Raw genomic sequence first — 20,228 nt, 5'->3', positions numbered from 1 at the left:
TCCCTATGGGTGCTCCACTTTACGTGTCTGTGTGCCCCTGCACCTCTAATCGGAGATTTTTGGTAGCAGTGTGCCATTGAGCCCACGCATGTGCTCTCCCTCCCTCGTGGTCTGCCTCGAGGCCATTTAGCACTGCACAGGCGAATCCCTCTCACTTCCTTCTCTACCACAGAGCCCTATAGAGAACTCCGAAGTAGAGGGGAGGAGGGCGGGTTGTGGAGCACCCATAGGGACACACATCTCAAAGAACCATCGTTACTGCACAAGGTGAGTAACTTCCTCTTCTTCTTCGAGTAGTGTCCCTATGGGTGCTCCACTTTAGGTGACTCCAGAGCAGTACCCACCACTAGAGGCTGGGACTTCGGAGTGGAGTCTTTTACTACAGAGAGTACTGTGGAGTCGAAGATGGTGTCAGCGACCAAATCTTCAGTGATCGCATAATGTTCTGCGAAAGTATGGACAGAGGCCCCAGTCATTACTCTATAGATTGGGGAGATAGGGGTATCCCTATGGAATGTGATTGAAGTAGGAAGTGATCTCATGGATCATATGGACGGAAGCAAGTTGCGCCCTTGCTAAGTGATTAATGCAAACTAGAGACCCATTTGGATAGTCTTTGAGGAGATATCACAGAGTTTTTGAGTCTTTCTGAGGATGAAAGGAAGAGTTTAGGGGATTTCCTGAAGTCCTTAGCCCTGTCCAAGTAGAATGCTAATGTCCTTCTAATATCTAGCATATGCAAAATTGTCTCCCAGTTATCACAATGTGTTTTTGGGAAAAAACAGGGAGATGGATCTGTTGATTCATATGGAAAGTGCAGAAAAAGTAGGGAGAAACTTGGGATATGGCCTTAGAGTTGTTGAGGTTTTTATTAAAGACAAAGGCCATGAACGATGGGTGTGCCATCAGGGCCACTATTTCCCCTATGTGCCTAGCTGAGGTGATGGCAATTAGAAATGCTGTCATCATGGACAGCTGTAAGAGAGAACAAGTTGACCTGGGCTCGGAGGAAGGTCTAGTCCAAGCCCTGAGAACTAGATTAAAGTCCCAGGCTGGAGCGATTGGTATCACATGGGGGAAGAGAGTCCCAATGCCCTTAAAGAGTCTACGCATTAGTGGTTGAGCAAACTCCAAGTGGGAAGCCATTTTCGCCATGAGATGTACCTTAAGGGAGCTGAGTGAGAGTTTAAAATGTAGTGCAAAATCAGAGGGAGGAAAGATGAGGTTGGGTCTGTCCGTTTGGAATGGTACAAACTTGGAGTCATTTCCATTTTGTAGAAGTGGTCAACTTGTGGTTGTGTTGCAACACGTGTTTCAGCTTGTCAGAGCATTCTGCTTCTAAGCCTTGGAACAAAGAAAGATCCAAGCCTGGAGGCGGAGGACCCATGGGTTGGGGTGAAGGGTCAGCCCATTGTTTTGAGAGAGCGGTTGAGGAATGGGCTCACGTCAGAGGAACAGGAGGGCATATTGCCATCTGCGTCAGGTAAGGGAGCCAGACTTGTCATAGTCAAGAGGGCAATCACAATAACTCTCACTTTCTTTCGTTGAATTTTCAACAGAATCTTGGATAGGGTAGGAAACTGGGAAAAGACATACAAGTGGGCCCTGTCCGCTGGGAAGATGAGGGCAACTGCCAGTGAATGTTTCCCCAAAGCGTGGCTATATCTTGAAGCACCTGTGAATTCAGTATACACTCATTGTCGTGAGAAAATTCCAACTGAGACTGTTGGTTATCCCGTTCTGTATCCCTTGTAGACAGACAGCTGAGATGAGCACATTGTGATGGGTGCATCAATTCCAAAGTTTGAATGCTGTCTTGCAGAAGGAGGGAGATCTGGCAGCTCCTTGGCAGTTTATACAAAACATACAGGTCACATGAAGTCCATCTTAACCTTCGTGTGTTGTTTTTGATGAAAGGCAGAGTTTGTGCACAGGCACTCCTGACAGCCCCTAGCCCCAAAAGAGTGATATGGACGGTCATTTCTATAGAAGGCCATTTGTCCTGAACCTTGTTGTTGTGTAGGTGAGCTCCCCAACATATTAGGGAGACATGTGACCCAGGGTGGTGAATGTGGATAGTGAGAGGAGCGCTCTCGCTTGTACTGCATCAGGTTGGTGCTGATAAAGTCCAGTCACTGTACCGGGGTTAGTATGCCACTACAATGAAGTGAACCTTGGAGACTACCCTGTGTGGAGCAGTCTGTACCTATAATGATCCTGCCCCAAAGGTAAGCAATAGGAAATCTCCTGTATGATGGTTGTATTGAGATATGGAAGTAGGCACCCTGTAAGTTCAGGGCTAGCAATCAATCTCTTTGCTCTAGAGCTGGTCCTAACTGCTGTGAAGTAAGGTAAGGTGACTTCTGAGTGGCGTTACAGCTGTGTAGATGGCAGCTGATGCTGTAAGGTGTCATTGTTCAGGCCCCCAACCAGCTCATCAAAGTGCTTATAAGAGGCAGTTTGAGAAGTCAGGGACTGGGGTGCAGACTGTTCTCACTTTTGAGCCCTGGGCCTCTTACACTGTGGCTCATAACAGCACAGAGATGGTGAGTATTGAGAAAATTGTGATCTGTGGTGTGGTTGAGAGGTATATCTTTTCTTCTGTTCCACAGTGTAGATTCCTAAGGAGTGTAGTGCAGTCCAAGAATCCTTCAGGATGTGGAGAGCAAATCTGTCTTCTCCGCAAAGAGTTGAGCCCTTCGAATTGGAAGTCTGTAGCTCTTTATGCAATCTAGAGAGGTGTAGTGAACAGCAAAAAACTCCACCACCCACCTCAGTACCACTGTCATGCAGACTGGGCAGGCAGCTGTAACAGCTACATCCAGTGGTGTCTCTAGGACCAGTCTGGCTATTAACTGACCTTCTCTAAGAATGGTCTGAATCTGTTCTTTTTGTGTTTCCAGTAATGTTTCAGAAACATCGTGGGTTTCCCAAGATTAAAAAATTGTTTTGGCCATGACAGTTTGGTAATTTATTACTCTAAACAGTAATGTTGTCGATAATGTGCCATCTTGCGAAGCCTGATCATATGGAGTTGACTTGGCATTATGTTGCTTGCTTCATGCATTAACCACATCCACTATGATGGAGTTGGGTTGCGGATGTTGAAAACAAAGTCTGCCTCTTTGGGTAGAGATGTAGGGTTGTTTTTGTTTACATTCTGTTGCTGGTTGGTGCCATGGAGGCTGGCTATGCCAGATGATTTTGGTAGGATCTAGAATCAGCTCATTAATAGGGAGGACAGTTCTAGATGAGAAAGGTAGTGTGTAGAATTTCCACCAACTTGTGATGTGTATCTGCCACCTCCTGTAAGAATCTGCAGCTCGTCTGCCACCCTCTTGGTAAGATCCAGAAAGTTCTTAAATCTTCACCTAGTGTGAGGGGGTGGGCAGCACAGTCTCATCTGGGAAAGATGAGGAGAAATGTGCTGAAGAGGTAGCTTCCTCTTCAGGTGTGTTTTTTTTTCTTCCCTTCCCCCTTTTTTCCCGTTCTGAAAAAGCTTTCTCCTGTCCTGGCTCAGGTGTTCTTCTGCCCTGGCTCAGGTGCCAGGCTGTAGCAAACCATCTGGTGGACTCTCCCTGAGAGACACCGGAGACGGTCGCGCCATGTGTGTGTATATACCCAAAGTTACAATATGGCCTTGGGAGGGAAAGGCAGGAAGGCAGACATGGGCGGTTGGTGTGATGGAATTGGGGATCCTTGTAGTGTGGTGGTGGGCCACCTTGAGGAGCCAGGGAATGATCTCCTCCTGGCCAGTGTCAGATTCATCAGTGGGTAAGGGTGCCGCTGACTGGGGTATTGGCAGTATACAGCCCAGTGCTAAGAACGATTCTGGGTGCCGGGATGTGCTCGATACCGCGGTCCTGGTACCAAGTAATGGGGATTGTGGTTCTTCCCCAATCATCAGGTCTCCAGGGTACCAGAGCTCATGCAGTACCATGGGTTCATTTGGTACCACAGAGGAGGGTCCATGGTACACTGTCAGTACCAATAGTTGGGCAGAGCACTCCCTAAATGAGAGTTTTGCCCAGTACAAAAAGTTTGTTGGTGCCACTTTCTTAGAGACGGTATGGTAATTGTCTCTCCCTGGGTACTGAGGCCACAGGTCTCCAGAGTATCAGAGTACCTGTGTTACCATGGGCTCATCCGGAACCCCAGAGGAGTGTCTGTACTTGGTGTCAATGGTTGGGAAGGTGAAGAACACTTCCTAGATGGGAGTTCTGTTGCATCTGGTACCAAAGGGTTTCTCTATGCTGCTCTTTTAGAGATGGTATGGTAACTGTCTCCTCTCCATGCAGTAGTTGCCCAGAGTAGAACTCAGAGCAGCACAGAGCTTACAGAAGCCCCTTCTCGGTGGGGAGAGCAGAGCTCAGAGCAGGGCAGAGCTCACAGCAGGAAGCCCCTTCTCAGGTTTCAGCTTCCAGAGCTTCGGTGCCCAAGGGTGCAGCAGCTGAGCTCACAGCAGGAGATTCCTCTGCTGGTATTGTCCTACCGAGATGGCTGCACTGGGGAGCACCCCTCTGGCTGGCCAGTTGCTCAGAGGAGACTTTCCAGGGGGAGTCTGCTGGTGGCTTTTTCCCCCTCTCTCTTCTCCTCTTCACCACTCGACCCCTTTTGAAGTGAAGGCTCCGGGGATGATCCGGGGTCAACACCCACCGGAGTCCCCTGCAGACTGAAGTGTTTTCTCTATAGGGAGAAATTTTTACTTCAGCTCCCGGCTCCTGTGAGGCTGCAGTTTTAGGTGTGGCAGGTAAAGCACTTCTGTGGGAGTCTCCCAGGCACAGTGAAAGTGTCTGGGCATTACAGGAACTGACTCCTGGCAGGAGAGGCACTGCTTGGAGCAGAGAGCCAGGCAAGCCCCTGGGCAGGGGGTTGTCATCCTATAGCAGGGAGGAATATGCAGAAGAACATGGTCTTTACTTTTTTTTTTTAAACTGAAAAAGAAAATAATCATGAGTCTACTAGATGCCTGGGGGGGGAATGCTCCCACACAGGGAAGGAAAGAAGTTCTTTTCCTTTTTCTCTTTTCTTTTTAAACCAAAGGAATAAAGTAAAATAAAATAAAATAAAATACTAGCCTGAGTACTTTTAGGGAGAACAAAGGTAACAAAACCAACACTACTTATGCTAATGACACAGATAAGGAAGGGACAACTGCTCCTTCCCTCAGATGCCAAAGGTGGTAGAGAAGGAAGAGCCTCAAGGCAGACCACAAGGGAGGGAGAGCACATGTTGAACAGCAAACCATGAAGGTCCTTTCTTTTCCAGCAGTCCCTTTTTTCATTCACTTCACTTCACATTTCCCAACATCTGCAGCAAATGAAGCAGGGATCCTACACACAACAACCTCATTCCTACTAAACAATCCTGACTCATTCATAGAGCATTGTTGAAAAGTCATCGAGTCCAGCCCCCTGAATTGTGGGGTACCTCAGCTTCCTTGATGTTATCAGCTCGCCTTCCCTGCTAAGTAGAGGACCTGCGCTTTCCTTCATCTTCCTCTTGGTACTAATGTATTTAAAGAACCTCTTCTTATTGCCTTTTATGTTCCTTGCCAGAGGTATTTCATTTTATGCCTCAGCCTTTCTGATTTTGTCCCTACATACCTGTGCTGTTCTTTTGTACTCCTCCTTATCAATTTGACCATGTTTCCATTTTTTGTAGGATTCCTTTTTGGTTTTCAGGTCATTAAAGAGCTCCTGATGGAGCCATATTGCCTCTTACTATTCTTTCTATCTTTCCTTTGCATCAGAATAGTTTGCAGTTGTGCCTTTAATGTTGTCTCCTTGAGGAACTGCCTGCTCTCCTCAACTCCTTCTTCCCTTAGATTTTCTTCCCATCTAAAGGTTGTGTTTGACTTTGCAAACTTCATATTATTTTAATATATTTTTAAAATAATAAATTAACATTAATTTGGCAAGCACTCTGTACTCCAAAGCAACACCCTGGCACCCCCATATTCACCACTATCATATAATGGTGATATGTTTTGTACAAAGTATGCCTTGTGAGGTATCATTTTAAAGTCTTGATTTGTTGAACATTAATATCCTGTTGAATTGTATGTGCTATCATGGTATGTGGAGTTATGAAGTTTTGCTATGTGTATGTTACTACAATATGTTGTGAAGTTGGAAACACCCACAACTAGACTTTCAGATATAACAACAATGAGCAGCCAGACACTGATGATGGCCCATTAAGTGGAATACACACTCACAAGGAGTACCCCAGGAACTGTATACAATGGAGACCTCTCAGAAATAGCATGTAGACTCAGGTCATAGCAAAAGATCTTTCCAGCAAGCTGGAGGAACCTATAAAGGAGGGGAAGTGACATCGTCATTTGTCCTCACTCCCCTCACAACTCAACACCTGGAAACATGTCTGGAGAACAAAGACTTTGAACGGGGGAGGTGGTCCCAGGCTGGAAAGGAGAATCCCAGCTTCTGTATTAAGGAACTATACCATCAGGGTGAGAGACTGCTTGATTCAAATCCTGTCTAGTTTATAGAACTGAGATTGCAATTTTACTTTTATTTCCTAGGTAACCAACTTTGATCAGTACGCTTATTACTTATAATCACTTAAAATCTATATTTCTGTAGTTAATACATCTGTTTTATATTTTACCTAAAACAGTGGGTTTAGCTTGAAGTGCAAGGGAAATCTGCTCAGGAATGAGAGCTGGGGCATGTCTTCTCCACATTGAGGGAGGGGCAGACTGGGTAATAAACTTACACTGGTCAGGCTTCTGACCAGGGCAAGATGGTACAGCTCTGAGGTCCTGGCCTGGGGAACTGTGGGGAACTGGCTGGAGCCTCTCCATTGTTGGTTCATGAATGGCTAGGAGAAGCATTCATGTAACTCATCTGGGTGTGTCCCTGCCTGTGGATGGCTGTGTACGTGAAATACCTGATCGAGTTTGCAGCTTGTCACAGCATCACAGTGTGAGAGGGAGCCCACTTTGGTGAGACAGAGGGCTCAGCAGTACCCCAGTTCCAGATTGCACCCCAGGGAACCCATCACACTATGCTATTGTGATTATTTAATTCCTGCCAGTATGTTTTTGCCAACAATCATACAAGTTACACATAAGATGACTCAGAGGTTTAAACTTTGCTCTCAAAGTTTTCAAACTCTGGGGGCATGGCTACACTTGCAAATGTAGAGAGCTTTGAGTTAAACCAGCCTTCGTAGAGCGCAGTAGGGAAAGCGCTGCAGTCATCCACACTGACAGCTGCAAGTGCACTGGTGTGTCCACATTTGCGGCACTTGCAGTGGCATTGGGAGCGGTGCATTGTGGGCAGCTATCCCACAGAGCACCTCTTCCCATTCTGGAGCTGTGGCTTGTGGAAAGGGTGTGGGGCATTCTGGGTCCTGTCCCAATGCCCCGTGATGCATCGGTTTGCATCCCAGCAATCCCTCTGCTTCCGTCCACAATTGGCACCATCTTTCAATGTTTTTTGTACTGTGCGCTCTGTCTTCCCTTTCGGTCTGCAGGAATGGAGCCCGAACTGCTGAGGAATATGTTGACGAGTCTCACCAGCACATCATGTTTGGCAGTCAAGTTATTCCTTATGATCCAAAGTGACAGCGAGGACTCCGATGATGATGATATCGACGCGAGTAACGCATACGACACAAGTTTGCTTGTGGCATTCATGGAAATGCTGACCACCGTGGAACGGCGCTTTTGGGCTCAGGAAACGAGCACTGAGTGGTGGGATCACATCATCATGCAAGTCTGGGATGACGAGCAGTGGCTGCAGAACTTTCGGATGAGAGAAGCCACTTTCATGGGACTGTGTGAGGAGCTTACCCCCACCCTGCGGTGCAAGGACACGAGACTGAGAGCTGCCCTGACGATAACAGCATCCCCGCAGTTATATCTGCATGCTGTACCCTCCATAACATTTGTGAAGGGAAGGGTGAACGATTCACTTAGGCATGGAACTCAGAGGTTCAACACCTGGAGGCTGAATTTGAACAGCCAGAGAGCAGGGCTATTAGAGGGGCCCAGTGTGGGGCTGCAAGGATTAGGGATGCCTTGAGGGAGCAATTTGAGTCTGAAAGCCACCAGTAACGTCTGGTGCCCTGCACGGGAGTGAAGTACAGTGGTTCCAATGTTAGCAGGAATCTGTGTTTGCTACGTATGATACACTGACTTGCAGTGCCTCTTGCTTTCCTGGGCTAAGGTATCTTTTACGTTATGCAATAATAAAGAATGTTTTCAAAGCAAAAAAAATACATTTAATGAAAAGAAAATGCATTTATTGAAAAGAAACACAACTGCTTGGGAAACACAAAGGGCAAGGGGGTGGGGTGAGGAACGGTACAATCCCAGGTTTGCATATGTCCTCTTATCATACTCAGCCTTCCTGTTTGGAGTGCTGTGCAATGAGTGCTGCTCTTCAGGCTGGCTATACTGCATGGTGATGGGGGTTGAGTGCAGTTGGTAAGGGTCGTAGTTTTCAGGGCTGGGTGGTGAAGCTACAGGTGTTGGAGGCAGCTGATGGCGACAAGAACCCGGATGTAGGGGAAACTGGGTTGGAGGTGACATGAGGGCACAAGGGAAAGAGTTTTGGGACAAGAGCTGCAGGGGGGGTCTGGTGCGGTAGTGCTCCACCTGCATGGCTACGAGCGCCTGGATCGAGTTCGCTTGGCGCTCCATGATGCTCATCAGCCGCTCTATGCTTTAGTGCCAGCGGTCCGCATTCTGCTGGTGGACCCTCCTTTCACTCTCCTGCCGCTCCTGCACTTTTTAATTTTCATTAAGGGAGTGCTGCATGACTTCATGCAGCATGTCCTCTTTGCTTCTACGTGGCCTCTTCCTGATTCTTTGCAGCCTCTCGGACGGTGATGACGTGGACAGCTGAGATCTCAAGGTTGCATCTGTAAAGGCAAAATGCAACACTGAACAGAGGCAGCATTGTTCACACCAGACAAAGCAATGACTCCCCTGTACTTAAGGGCAAGCATAGTCTACACAGTAGCATAATCTGCCCGTCCCAAAGCAAGCGCACATAACCCATGGGAGCCCCAAAATGGTGAGTAAGCACAGGGTCAAGGGGGACTGATTCTTTCATGGCTGTTCTGTCCTCTGGGTTTCTGTGCCTTGGGGAGAGCCAACAGCTTCAGGGGGCTCCTATACTGAACACTGTCCCCATATTTTCCACAGGAATTCATCCTGGAAGATATCTCGCTGCTGAGGGTGACCTGGGAAGCAAAGGAGGGTCTTCTACTACAATGCGGCTTCCACCCTGGCCCATATGCAGCTTGCCTGTGTGCAGCAATGGTCCCCCCACCCCTCATGGCACAGTGGCGCGGACATGTTAGCCTGCCTGGGACAAGGAACACAGTGGCTCTCCCATGAAACCTGCGCAAGCACATTGGATGAGAACTTTGAAGAGATCACTGAGGCCGATTACCACGATGTGAGAGAGCACATCAACGCCCTATTCCGCATCTAGGCATGCATGCAGCCCTAACCCTCCTTGCCCCAAGAGCCTGCACCGAATAACTTACTTCCTAAAATAAAAGCCGCTTACCGGGAACCTCTTCTGGTGTTTGTCCTTCCCCAAGCACCGTCCGCGGCAACTGGCTACCTTCCTCGTGGCTTGAGAACAGCTCCTGGCTGCATGCATCTAGGGATGCCGGGGTGTATTCCTCCTCCTCAGCACCCTTGGTCCCACTTTGCTTCTCCTCCTCCTCCTCCTGCCTTGTTGGACTGTGCTCTGAAGTGTCCATGGTGGTACTCAGAGTGGAGGTGGGGTAGCCCCCAAGTATCGCGTCCAGCTCTTTGTAAAAATGGCAGGTCGCGGGGGCAGCACCGGAGCGGCTGTTTGCCTCGTGGGCTTTTCAGTAGGCATTCCGTAGCTCCTTCACTTTAACCCTGCACTGCAGAGCATCCCGGTCCTGGCCCCTTTCCATCATGTCCCTTGATATCTGCCCGAAGGTATCATAATTCCTATGGCTGGAGCGCAGCTGGGACTGAACAGCTTCCTCCCCCCAGACACTAATGAGGTCCAGCACCTCGCCATTGCTTGGCGTGTGGAGGCATGGTCACCTGGAAAGATTCACTGAGAGCACTCCACGCCTGGCTGAGCAAACAGGAAGGGGATTTTCAAAATTCCCAGAGAATTTAAAGGGCAGGTCTGATGGTTGGTCACTTGAGGGCAGGGCAGTAGAGTTCAAAGTGATGACCAGAGTGGCTAGAACAGGCACTGTGGGACACTTCTGGAGGCCAATCAGAGCACATTAACAGACCAGGGCATCCACACTGGCACCGTGGAGCTCCAGCAGGGGCTCATCAAATGTTATTCCACTCGCCAAGCTGGAGTAGCAGGAGCACTCTAGCCACAGAGTCAGAGCGCGCTCCGTGCCTTGCCAGTGTGGATGCGTCATGAGTTAGAGCGCGCTGGGCTGTTTTAATGCACTCTAACTCGCAAGTGTAGCCATGCTGGAAGTCTAATGTACTTGCTCACCTTGTCACAACCTCAGAGGTTCCCCTGGGGAAGGCAGACCAGCACTGCATGTTGCTAATGCTGTTGCAAGCATCGCAAAGCATTTTGGGGAGGGTCAAAGGTGTGAGTGGGGAGTGGAAGATTCTTTTGCAGGCTGCAAGAGGCCAAAGGGGGAAGGAGAAAGAGAGCAGAGAACAGGCTAACTCAACACTGCAGCTAGCAAGCTCAGTCCAACGATAAGATGCTGGCCCCAGTCCGAGGTCACGGCGCTAGATGAGGAGTTTATCTCTCACACAGCCACAGCCAGCCATGGAAAACACAGGTAAGATGACGAGGGGGGGAGCAGAGCTTCGCGTCCCTGAAGCCCTTGTGTCTTGGGAAAGTGAAGAAGATCACAGAAAGCCGGTTTGGACTGGCACAAAGAGCACCAGGAACAGAAGTCGTGGAATGGAACACCCCCAAAGGAGCCCAGGACTTAAAACCCTCCTGAGAGCTGGAGCAATTCGGAGATTGGCAGCAAATCCTGGATGACCTGTGCGCACAGGACAGAACTCCCATCCACCCTTCCCCCTCTTCTTCTTACGTTACACCCAGGCCTGGCCAGAATCGGGTAGTGAGTGTGTGAGTATGAACTTGGGTTAGGGCTTGGGACACTAATGCTTTCTTCCTTCCTCTGAGTGATATAGGGAGCACTCTCCGCTGTTATTTTATTATTTTATCAATAAAGCTTTAAAACTTAGACACTTGGTGTGTTCTGTCATCTCCTCCCTTAATGATCCTGTGGCCCCAGCCTGATCACCTGACGCCCCAGGCAGGTTGGTAACATAAATCTGTCACAACCTCCTGACAGAAACCTTCAATTTCCTGCTCTTTCTCTACAGATTTCCTGATTCACTCTTTTCTTGTCAGTTTTGCTGCATTACCTCTTCTTTAAAAAAGAAAACAACTGGTCCTCTTTTAGGAACCAAAGTAAACACCACAAAATAGTATTTAATTAGATTAACACAAGCAATGTATTTTCTTCTTTCCAATATACAGAGTCTGAATAATCTGAAATGCCCATATTTTATTGTATGCTTTTACATTTTACTCTCTTATATTTTTCTTTATGTGCTTTTATAATGCAGAGCCAAAACTAACAACCCTATATTTGTTTCAAATCAATTGGCTGTATTGGGAGCTTTAGCCATAATTATTTTTAGTGTGATATATTTGTATTTTAAGAACAATTTTTCTACATGTTGGGATTAATTTTTTTTTAAAGTATGTTCCCTTGACCAGCACAAATGTAGGATCTGGTTCTGAGAGGCAGAGAACACTTGTATTTCCAAAGAACTTGCTGGTGTCCAGCATCTCTCAATGTCAGGCTCATAATGATCATGAAACTGAATATAGCCAGATTATGGTCTTCCAAAATCACAAAAGGAGATTACATGGTGATAATGTAGAGACGCCAATCAATGTTCATCACAGAAATTAATTTAGTGTGAAGTGTGTTCTGTCTTCAGTGTGTGAGGACTTTGAACAAATAATTCCGATCAAACAAACCATCACAACTTTACACGTTAATACCTAATCAAAAGCTTACTGCAATCAGTGGAAACAATGTCACTGATTTCAATGTGCTTTGTAGTATTGCTTCTAAGCCCAGGATTTCAAAGTGGTTTACAAACAGTATATGTCACCACTCTGCAAAGGAAGCAGATATTACTTTACAGCTGGATAAACCACAACACTGAGACAAACTCACTCTTGGTTACACCAGCGTATATCCAGAGTAACTGCATTGATTTCAGTGGAGCTACTCTGGATTTACGCTAACATTATGAAGTGTAAAATTTAGTTCATAGAAGTTAAGTGACATGCCCAAGGGCACAGAGTAAGACAACAGTGAATTTAGGAATAGAACCTAGGAGTTCTGAATTACAATATCTCATCTAATCACTAGACCACAGAGTCCTTCTTGAGGAATCTACAGACCTACAGATCTACAGAGATGGAAAAGTAGACCTGTTCCATCCACCTTCTTCAGTACTGTCAAGCGTATCTAAGTATATCCTGATCATCTATAGATCCCAATGGAATCTCCATTCAGAATGGAAGCCTGATTATACCCAGGAGATTAAAGGAACAAACCAGTGACTATTTAAAACTGGGATGAACATGCTTGTAGGACAGCTTTACCTGTTGAGACCCATCTACATTTTTCTTGCATTAAATTGTTCTCACCTGGTGGACTCCCATGCCCTGCTGCAGCTGTAGCAATAGCAAATGCAGAAGCAGGAGAAACAGAACAGTGGCTGTTGTCAGCAGTCTGTACTGTAAGAAACAGACAAATAAAGGTCAACAACTTGTATTTGGTTTTAACTTTTTTTTTAAAGCATATCAATTTTCATATTCTCCACTCCCCCAGCTCACAGGGTAAAGAGGGAATATACAATACTTTTTGTAAGTGTGCATATTTTATGTTCTCAACGAAAACGGATTCTGTATTAGAGGCAAAAATGTTTAAAATATATTTGTCATTTGATTTTTATCACCAGATCACAATAATAAATAATGCTGTTTAACAAAGTGCATGATGGTGCCAATGTGAAGAAAAAAGATTAACGAAACAAAAATGAAAGTTATAATATAACTGCTTAAAAATAATGGTGCTAAAGTAATAGAGGTATGGTTAATTTACTTCTCAATTGCATCATTTTCAATAGTCAGCCCAAGCAAAGTAAAAATGGATATTATTTTGAACAAGATTTAAGATTTCCCCCTGGTTGTGACCTAAAATTAGCAGAGCTTTGCAAAACTTACTGGTATCACTTTGGAAGAAATTTTGAGAACATCTCCTCTGATTTCCATTCAAATGGTTTTGCTTTGCATTTCCAGAGTTTTCAAACCAAAAATTCTGACACACAACCATTGTTGGATCATATTAAAGAAGTTCTGTATTAAAATCACAAATGAGTTTGATTCCCCATAGTTTAAATTCCAGGGTATTACTAATTAAGAGGTCTCTTGGTTTTTGGTACTGTTTCTCTCCCTCTGTATGTGAAACTTGCAAGCTGCTAATTGCGTTAGTACATTCTAAGACAGAGTCTGTTCTCAAAGCAATTCACAGAGAGAGACTCAAAGCAATACTCTAACAACAGACACAGCACCCAGAGACTCCCCGCCCTTTTGTTGTATTAACAATTGTGATTAAAATAGAGATAGAGGATGTATGTGGATGGATGCTTGGTGTGGATAATAACTGAATGATCAGGGAGGTGCCAGCCTAAGAATCCAGTGTCCATCGGCTGAAGAAGGCGTCAAGTGGAAATAACCAGAGGACCCCCGGAGGGCAGACTGGAATCCACCCAACAGCCTCAAGAATGGGAGAACCAAAGAACAAGATAACATCTAGCAGCACGGAGCCGTCAGGAATGTGCCATCTGCTGATTGATTCAGCAACAGCATGATGAAGCAATTCCCACAGACTGGCCTAGGAAGAAATTCCTATAAAAAGAGACTCTAAAAAGTGAGAACTTTGGGGTCTGATTCTGCAAACCAACTTCCAGGAGCATCAGATGAGCATCTGACAAGGCCCTGCTCCCTCCTCATGTCCAGGCCACCTGGCCAGTGGCTTGGCATGAGCAACTCTAAGGCTGGTAACTATGATGACAACCTTGCAGAACCTCTGTGTGTGTGTGTGTGTGTGTGTGTGTGTGTGAATGTGTGAATAAATATGAGATTGAATGGAATGTTATAGCTATAACTAACTGCTTACTATGATAACAACCTTGCAGAACCTGTGTGTGTGTGTGTGTGTGTGTGTTTGTATGAATGAATGAGTGATTAAATGTGAGATTGAATGGAATGTTATAGCTGTAACTAACTGCTTACTATGATTCTTTCTGTATTCACAATAAATGTGGTATTTTGCCTTTTTCCCTTTAATAAGATCCTGCTGGTTTTTAATTTATTGGTACAACACCATAAACTATGCCAATAAGTAAAGTTTGGTGTTGGCTTAAAATTACTATGAAATGTTTTCATAAATTATTAGTGATTACTGGGGAGGATTATATTTGTGGGGGGTTTTTTCTCCCAAACATGAAATAGTTGGCTTACAATCTAGATTTCAAGAAAGGGCAACATTCTAAATATTTATGGATGCAGCAAGTAGTTCTGTTAGTAATTCGAAGAGCCATGTGAGAGCTATTAGAAGATCCACCTCTTGCTTTTTCTCTTCAGTTGAGTGATTTACTCAATACTGGAATGAATAATCTGATACCATCTGTAAATGTTCCATGTCACACATGGAGGAACAGACACAGTCGTTTCCCATTAACAATAATGGGAGTTGTGCATCTAATCATCACATATGGTACCCAAAATGTGCCCCCATAATAGCTCCTGCAAATCTGTTAAGGTCTTGTTAATTCATGTAAGAATAGGATTGAGTCAATATTATTCCTGAACTAAGGTACATCCTGTTCCAGATATTATAGATCATTTCAGCACTTCCTAACTCCCAGTATGCTTTTCATTCTCTTGTTATTAATATGCCAATTAACTAGAATACTGTTATTCACATTTTGCTGGCTTTTTTACATCTGAGAAATAAGCAGAGACACAAACTAACCACATTATTTAGAAAATAATCTTTGCAGGAAATTAAAAAAGAATTGGAAATACATAACTTAGTCTCCTTCCAAAGCAATGTTTCTTACCTCCTGGCTGACGGTAGCGGAGATGTCGTGGAGTTGAGGGGGAGCGACATGGGGAAAGCTCAGGTGTCTCGACAGTCGAAGTGCTTTCAGGAATTGTCCTGTCCACTGACACAGATTCTAGAACTGCTGCTTTAAAACACCATGAATGTTAGTACAAAGGTCACTCTGTTAGTACAGTGGTCACCATTATTTCCATAATTTACAGCCCATTAAATGTGTAAACATTATTTTCAAATATCAAGAGATCTAAACAACAGTGAAACAGCTTTAAGATATGAAGCCATTTCCTTCAATTTTTCAGTCAAAAAGGTTCTTTTTAAGCACACAGTTTGTACATAAAGTGGCTCATTTCTGAGAGATGGTTGGAATGTGGGTCTACAAGAAATACTGAAGAAGCTTGTGTCTCCACACTCGCAGTTTATGAAAAGCACAGAGAATAGCAAGGTTATAATGGATCAAACATATAAAGATATACTGTAATCATAATAATATACACATAGAGCCTGATGCTTCCCTCTGTGAAGTCATTATATATTTTGTTTCAATGAACGTAGTAAGATCAGGTCCATTAAAAAAAAAGTACATTATACCAATATTTACAATTTAAACCTATTTAAGCCCCATTTAACAAGTATGAAAGTTAAAATTTAGTCTCTTATATATTTTGCTTTATGGTATTCCTTCTGTAAGCTGACAGTGCAACTTCTTTAAGAAGGCTCAGCAACAATATTCCTCTGGATAGAGGTAAAGGACTCGGAAAATACCAGGCAACTTCACAGGTACCAATGACATAACGGTAACAAAGTCCATAAATAAAAATTTAATGAAAACCATCAAGTGCTAAAGTGTCATTTTAAAAAATAGCCCTGTCATGATTTTGCATGTCCTTAAGCAGACTATCCAGGGGAACATAAGCATGATATGGATAGTTTAATCATAGGATTCACATATCAAGTGTGAGAAAAAATCATTAGTAAGTCATTATATATAATCACAAAACTGCCTACTAATACAGAACTGAACAGCACTGCAGAGCTCATTACTCCATTGAGTAAATTAATGTCCACATGGTAAGCTGGCAGAATGACGTGTGTCCGCATGAAAAATAAAAAATATCTACATATCTACACATAATGCTTCTCTATTGGATTCTGCAATAGACTTGGAACTGCAACTCTTACAACACAAGCACTGTACTCTAAGTTTTAAAATGAAATTGTCTACACCAGTAGGCAGATGTGCAGAAAAAGCATTTGGAACATGGAGAAAATTTCTCTTTAGATGATAAATGGGCCATACTCAAGAAGAAATAAAAAACAGCATTGACTTGGAAATTGAATTTGTACAGCCAAATTGGATTCATATTAAGTCTGCCTCTTTGGAATCTTAGGAGAAGATGAGTAATAAAGCCAATTGATCCTAGATAACTACTTATCACTTGTTAATGGTCTCTTTCTTATGCAGAAAACTTATGTTAAGGAAATAACAGGTTAGTACTTTGTATTCCTATCACTGTCACCACCCTAAGGGCATGGCTACACTTGCAGATGTAGAGTGCTTTGAGTTAAACCAGCCTTCGTAGAGTGCAGTAGGGAAAGCGCTGCAGTTTGTCCACACTGACAGCTGCAAGTGCACTGGCATGGCCACATTAGTAGCTCTTGCAGTGGCCACAGAGAGCAGTGCATTGTGGTAGCTATCCCAGCATGCAAGTGGCTGCAATGTGCTTTTCAAATGGCGGGGGGGGGGGGTGGAGTGTGACAGGGAGTGTGTTGTGTGTATGTGGGGGGAGAGAGAGTGGGTTTTGGGGGGACTGAGAGCATGTTAGCATGCTGTTTTGTAAGTTCAGACAGCAGCAGACCCCCCCCGACCCCCCGCCTCTCTCTCTCACACAGCATTCCACAGTAACGGTTTGCTTTGTCTCGGGCAGATAAGCATGCCGGTTGTCAGAAACGGATCTTTCAAAGGGCATATCCGCATTCCTTCAGCAATTCCAAAACAATGACAAGAGTGGCCACTTGACTTAAGGGGATTATGGGACGTTTCCGGGGGCTGATCAGAGCGCAGTAATGCAACACCTCATTCATACTGACACCCGGGCCTTTCAGCCAAGGCGCACCAAGTGTTAATCTTCTTGCCAAGGTGGCGTACCAGGAACGCTCTAGCCATGGAGTCAGAGCACTCTACATGCCTTGCCAGAGTGGATGCGTAGTGAGCTAGAGTGCCCGGGGCTGCTTTAATGCGCTCTAACTCGCAAGTGTAGCCAAGCCCTAGGGGTGGGTTTTTTAATTCCTTTTCCTTACACTTTCCTTTCCCTTTCCTTACACTTTACAGACCTATGACAAAATGACTCTCTCTCTGGTGAAGAGTGCTAGATACAGTTTCCTCCAAAATCTCCCAGTGCAAGTCCTTCAGTTGTCTGGCTCCCAAATCCATAGGTGTTACAAGCACTGCAAAAACAGCAATGTAATAGATTTAAATTTTTATTAAAGCTAATGTTAAAAATATGATGCAATACTAGGTTGAGAAAAGAGTGTCTGTACATTTGGGTATCGTGCTAAGATTATCCACAAATACAATGTTTGTTTTTAAAGTCATAAGATACATACAGTGCATAATCAGCAATAACCCAAATTTAGGTGAATAAATTTAAGAATACAGTTTCAATATTTAGGTACATTAGATGCATTCAGGTACATTATTCATGAAAAACGTTATACAGAGAGTTGGTGGCAGAAAGCAAAATATATCAGTGAGTGAAGATTGTCCCTCAGTAATTGTGAATTTAAGCTAGGTTGTCCATTTAGGGGAAAAAACAGTCCATCAGGAAAGTATTTGAGTTACTTTCCCAACTGCACTTCTCATCGGCACTCCACCTCATCCCTCCCGGTATTGCCGATGTCCGGTGATGTGTTCTATGTAGATGTCCCTTGACCACCTGACGGTGTCTGACACCATGAGTTGCCACATCAGCCGAGCATAGCATTAACCGACTCCACATTCTCTCAGCACTTGCTTATTTCTGTGGTCCCATACACCCAGGGCTCCGACGACCAGCACGTGAGTTTGGACCTCATAGCCCCTAGTTCTCAGGGTGTCAGCTAGAGGGGTGTATTTCTCCACCTTTCAAGATTGGGCATTGTGGAAAGCCAGAGTCCTGTTTTCGAAGGGCACCGTGATGTCTACCATGATGATCTTCTTCTGGTTCTCGTTGGTGATGACAATGTCTGGTTGCAGTTGGCTGTTGGTTCCAGGGATGGAGGAGTTCACGACTACCTTCCTCACAGGTGGCAGGATGGCTCTGACAAGGTGATCTTGGATGGCATTGTGTCGCAGCTGACAGGCTCTGGAATGGGGCTTGCAGCTACACAAGACATGGGGTAGTGTCTCGTCGGCATACTTCCTGCATCGCTTGTCCTGATTCCCGTGGCGGATGGCTTCGTTCAGTGGGACGCAGTTGAGCCGGGCCTGGTGGATGAACCTCCAGTTGGCAAATCGGGTGAAGCTGCCCCCAGGGAGGAAGTGGTTGCTGGCGTCCCATTTGCACATAATCTCAAAGGTCTGCCCTGGTCCAGCTTCCGTTTCAGGTTTTCCACATATTGGCAGCAGATGGCATCCTTCAGGGTCCTCTCCAGCTTGGTTCTGGCTCTCGGAATGATGATGTATTTATGTGATGTTTTCTCCATTTCTAAATGTTAATATGCTGCCTCTATAACACTCCCAATACCTATGGGTTGGGGAATTCCTGTGTAATGGGGTGATTTGCCCCATGGGCTGAAGACCTTGGGGCTGAGCCAACCACGATTACAAGATGAGACACATCTGAGTAGAATCAAGTGATCCCAGAATAAAAAGAGCAGGAAGGTGCAGCAGTAGGGAAGGTGGCAAGACGAGGAAACTGAAGCTAAGTCTGCAGATACACTGCAGGGAACAAGAATATTCCTGCAGGGCCCTGAGTCAGCAGGGGAAAAGTGCACAATGCAGGGGGAAGCTCTCCAGGCAGGGAGGCCTGGGAGTAGGGTGACCAGACAGCAAGTGTGAAAAATTGGGAGTGGGGGGTAATAGGTGCCTATATAAGACAAAGCCCCAAATATTGGGACTGTCCCTATAAAATTGGGATATCTGGTCATCTTACCTGGGAGAGCTCCTGCACAAGAAGCAGGGCAAGAGACTGAAAGACAAACTCTCAAGAAGGAGGGGGATGTGCCCCGCTGAAATTGGGGTGAAAACTGCATGAGTTTGTGTTTTGTTTTGAAAGACTTTGTATTGGACTACTGGGAAAGAATGAACTAGGCTTGGGGCACCTGAGGACTAAGTAAGTGGGATCCCTTCTGGGAATTGTTTGGACTGCTTTGTGAATTGTGAGTTTTTGAAGGACCCCTGAAGAGACAGGACAGCCTGATAGGCAGGGTGCAGCACAGCAACATCTGTCCACAAAGGGTGCTCAACAGGCAATCAGAAGCCACACTGCTACACTCTGCAACATCTCACTTTCTGGCATTAGATAAGAATAACCCATACTTTACTGTTTTACCGTGTAGTGTATAATAAGAATAATATATTATATCCATCTAGGACAGTAGCTATTTTGTGTATAGTTCATTCTACACTTTGTGTCAGATTCTGCAATCCCAATGGGGCTACGCTGGTGTAAAAGAGAAGAATTTGGCCAACTGTACATAATAAATACTATATTTATGTATTCTAAGAGTATGTTGTGATGATACAAATCTTCCATATTATGTAATCCATATTAATGTCCAGCCTATAAAGCATGTAAATAGAGCTCTACAAAGATTTCAATTGAAAACTGAACAATGATGATCTAATATAATTCCTAACAATGATTTAGTAACAAAATATAATTAAAGAATGAACCCCAGCCCTGGAGACCCTGGCCACAGGTTGGCCCTCACTAGCCCAAGCCTGGGCCCTGGCCAAGGGGGAAAGTCTCAGCAGAGCTGTCATCGGTTATCCTTTAATCCTTTCAGCAAAGCCTACAAAAAGTCTGGGAGATGATCTGAACTACTTTGTGCAGTCCAGCTAAAAGGACAGA

At 45.0% G+C, this 20,228-nt stretch overlaps 1 protein-coding gene across 2 annotated transcripts in view; it reads right to left on the bottom strand.

The window, feature by feature from the left end:
• RASGRF2 (Ras protein specific guanine nucleotide releasing factor 2) overlaps nucleotides 1-20,228 on the bottom strand; it is a 221,713-nt gene that overhangs the window by 89,184 nt on the left and 112,301 nt on the right. The window contains exons 16-17 of one of the 2 annotated variants that reach the window (XM_074952797.1): nucleotides 15,176-15,304; nucleotides 12,696-12,785 (exon numbers count right to left, since the gene is read on the bottom strand). In XM_074952797.1, coding sequence (XP_074808898.1) covers nucleotides 12,696-12,785; nucleotides 15,176-15,304 — 219 coding nt within the window. The remainder of the gene's footprint in view (nucleotides 1-12,695; nucleotides 12,786-15,175; nucleotides 15,305-20,228) is intronic. The other variant, XM_074952798.1, reaches the window with a different exon arrangement.

The sequence above is a fragment of the Natator depressus genome, chromosome 5, assembly GCF_965152275.1.
Source record: "Natator depressus isolate rNatDep1 chromosome 5, rNatDep2.hap1, whole genome shotgun sequence".
NCBI classification, from domain to species: domain Eukaryota; kingdom Metazoa; phylum Chordata; order Testudines; family Cheloniidae; genus Natator; species Natator depressus.
Note: the sequence above shows the minus strand (reverse complement) of the source record. Positions and strands in the feature narration are given on the sequence as shown.